Source organism: Hipposideros armiger, unplaced genomic scaffold, assembly GCF_001890085.2.
Source record: "Hipposideros armiger isolate ML-2016 unplaced genomic scaffold, ASM189008v1 scaffold_179, whole genome shotgun sequence".
NCBI classification, from domain to species: Eukaryota; Metazoa; Chordata; class Mammalia; order Chiroptera; family Hipposideridae; genus Hipposideros; species Hipposideros armiger.
In genome coordinates, this window is record NW_017731529.1 from 653,825 (window position 1) to 656,187 (window position 2,363).

Below are 2,363 nucleotides of genomic sequence, written 5' to 3' on the forward strand. Positions count from 1 at the left end.
GAGAGAGAGAGAGAGAGAGAGAGAGAGAGAGAGAGAGAGAGAGAGAGAGAGAGAGATCTAAATCACTAGAAGACCTCCTTGAATCTTCAGTTGAGTACTGATCAGTGCATTCCTATAAGGTAACCCCTGGAAGCCAGGAAAAGAGCCTCATAAAGGGAGCAGAGGGAACACTCCTTGAAGCTCTCACAAGGCCTGGAATAGTTTGTTTCTACCAATCAGAATGGTGAGTCTCACGATTCACAAGGTACCAGGCGGAGTACTCAGAAGGGTATCATCACCTCAGTAGTGAGGAAAAACTTAGTCTTCACGTCTGCTCTGGTCCTGCCTAATAGAGCTTAAACGCAAACCTAAAAGAATCCAACTGTTTCCAAGTATCTTAATTACATCCCAGAACAAAGTTCAAGAATATTTATAGGAACACAAAAACCCCCGCAACCAACAAGGTAAAATTCGTGATCTGACATCCAATCAACCCTCTAGCCAAGGCGAAGGAAGCAGAAAAAGGAGAGGCAGGAGCTAGCTCGCTCTACCTCAGAAATTCTGTGCATGTCAGGGTTGCCTTCCCTCCCAACACTAGGCTCTTATTATTTTCTCCTTTACACACCAAAGTATTGACTTAATTGCAACGAGCCTCCATTACTATTGTTATTTAAAAAGACTTTGTGAACAAATGCATCACGAAAAGGAGAAAACCAAGTGCAAAAGGGGGGAGAATTTTCTGCCGCACTGGAAAACTGACGAAGGTCTCCTTCTCCCCATTTCCTTTGCCTCCTCCTTCTGTCTGCCTCTGTCGAAGTCCTCACCTTCTTAGCCTCATCTCTTGCCTTTCCTCCCCTTTCCAGACTGTTTAACTGAACATGGAATGCATGCCTAGTTTTTGGAGGAAATCTTGGGTTTTGTCTTTGATTTTTTTACATTGGCAGATTTTAATGTTTCACGTGTGCTTCTCAAAGAAGAAGGGGTACGTCTCAACACCCCGTCATTGGTAGTTCAGTTCCTTTTGCTCTGTCCACTGCCCCACTCTTTGGGTGGGTGGCTGGTGACGGCTCCCCAGCCCTGCTCCGTGTGCCTGGAACCCACCTGTCCTGTCCTTGGGCAAACAGAACTGTAACTTCGGTTGCATCTGGCCACATGGCAGACATGTCCTACACCTCCACTTTTCCCTCAGGCGAAATCGCTTTCTGTCACGGAGTGGGGACACCTACGGTCCCCAGGCTGTTGATGAAGTGAGGGAAAGTGAATGGGGTGTCAGGAGAGCGCGGAGAAAGCAGACGAAGGGAGAGGGAGAAGAGGTACAGGGTCGCAGACCCGCAGATAAAAGGGCCAACCACTCAGTAGCGAGAGGGAGATGGGCGAGCAAAGCGACCAGACACCATGTGGACAGGGGGAGGAGAGAGAGCTGAGGAGGCGCGCGAAGGCTGAACGCCGACAACCAGACCCCAGATCGCAAGAGGGGAGCCCGGGTGGAGGGGGTCTGCGGGCGCTGGGAGCTCGGGACTGGTCCGGTCCGCGGACAGATCGGGGACCTCGGGTGGCCCTGCCCGCATTCTCCCGCGATGGGCGAGGCCAGCCGGGTGTGCTCTGGTTACTACAGCCTCAACCACAGCTTCGTGGAGTCCTTCCAGTGCCCCCAGCGCGGCGAGGCGGCCTCTCTCCTCTACTGCTGCGGCTTCGCGGACCTCAAGTACTGCTGCAGCGAGCCGGGCAGCTACTTCCCCTACAAGCACAGCTACATGTGGAGCCTCAGGTGGGCAGGACAGGCTGCGGGCGCGCCGGGGCTGGGGAGGCTACGGTACCTGCAGTGCCACACTGGGACCCGCTCAGGTCGGGTCCCTCCGGAAGGACGCCGAGCCTCCGAGGGCGGGTGAGGGCTCTGCGGAGAAACCTCACCCAGCTCGGAGATGCCCCGGGAGCCGGGACTCGGCCGGCGAGGGTCTGTCTGTGGCTGCTGGAGGTGTGACTCCGCCCGGGGACCCCAGGCGAGGCGCGCAAGAGAGAAGGGCGGACTCTGCGCCCAGAGCGCACCCAGCCTGCCGGGGCTGGCCGGGCTCAGTTCCCCGCACGCCTCCCTGGAGTGGACTGGTCTTCACTCTCGCCAGGGACCAGTCCCAAGCAGGCGGCTCTGCTGGCAGAGACAAGACACACGAATAACCCAAGGAGGAGGTTTTATTCTCTTTTTTGATATGGTTAGGCATTTGGTACATTTGAATAGAAAGGGGGCTCCTACTTTAAGGCATTAACCAAGGATCATAGTATTTTAAGTCTCTTTGGAGGGTAAGAAGGAATTGGCTGTATTCTCTAAACTACCAAAAAGGTAGGTGTGTGTGTGTGTGTGTGTGTGTGTGTGTGTGTGTGTGTGTGTG

At 54.3% G+C, this 2,363-nt stretch overlaps 1 protein-coding gene across 1 annotated transcript in view; it reads left to right on the forward strand.

The window, feature by feature from the left end:
* Positions 1 to 1,471: 1,471 nt before the first annotated feature.
* SHISAL2B (shisa like 2B) overlaps positions 1,472 to 2,363 on the forward strand; it is a 21,679-nt gene continuing 20,787 nt past the window's right edge. Inside the window, exon 1 of the mRNA XM_019652457.1 lies at positions 1,472 to 1,747. Coding sequence (XP_019508002.1) covers positions 1,557 to 1,747 — 191 coding nt within the window. The 5' untranslated portion in view covers positions 1,472 to 1,556. The remainder of the gene's footprint in view (positions 1,748 to 2,363) is intronic.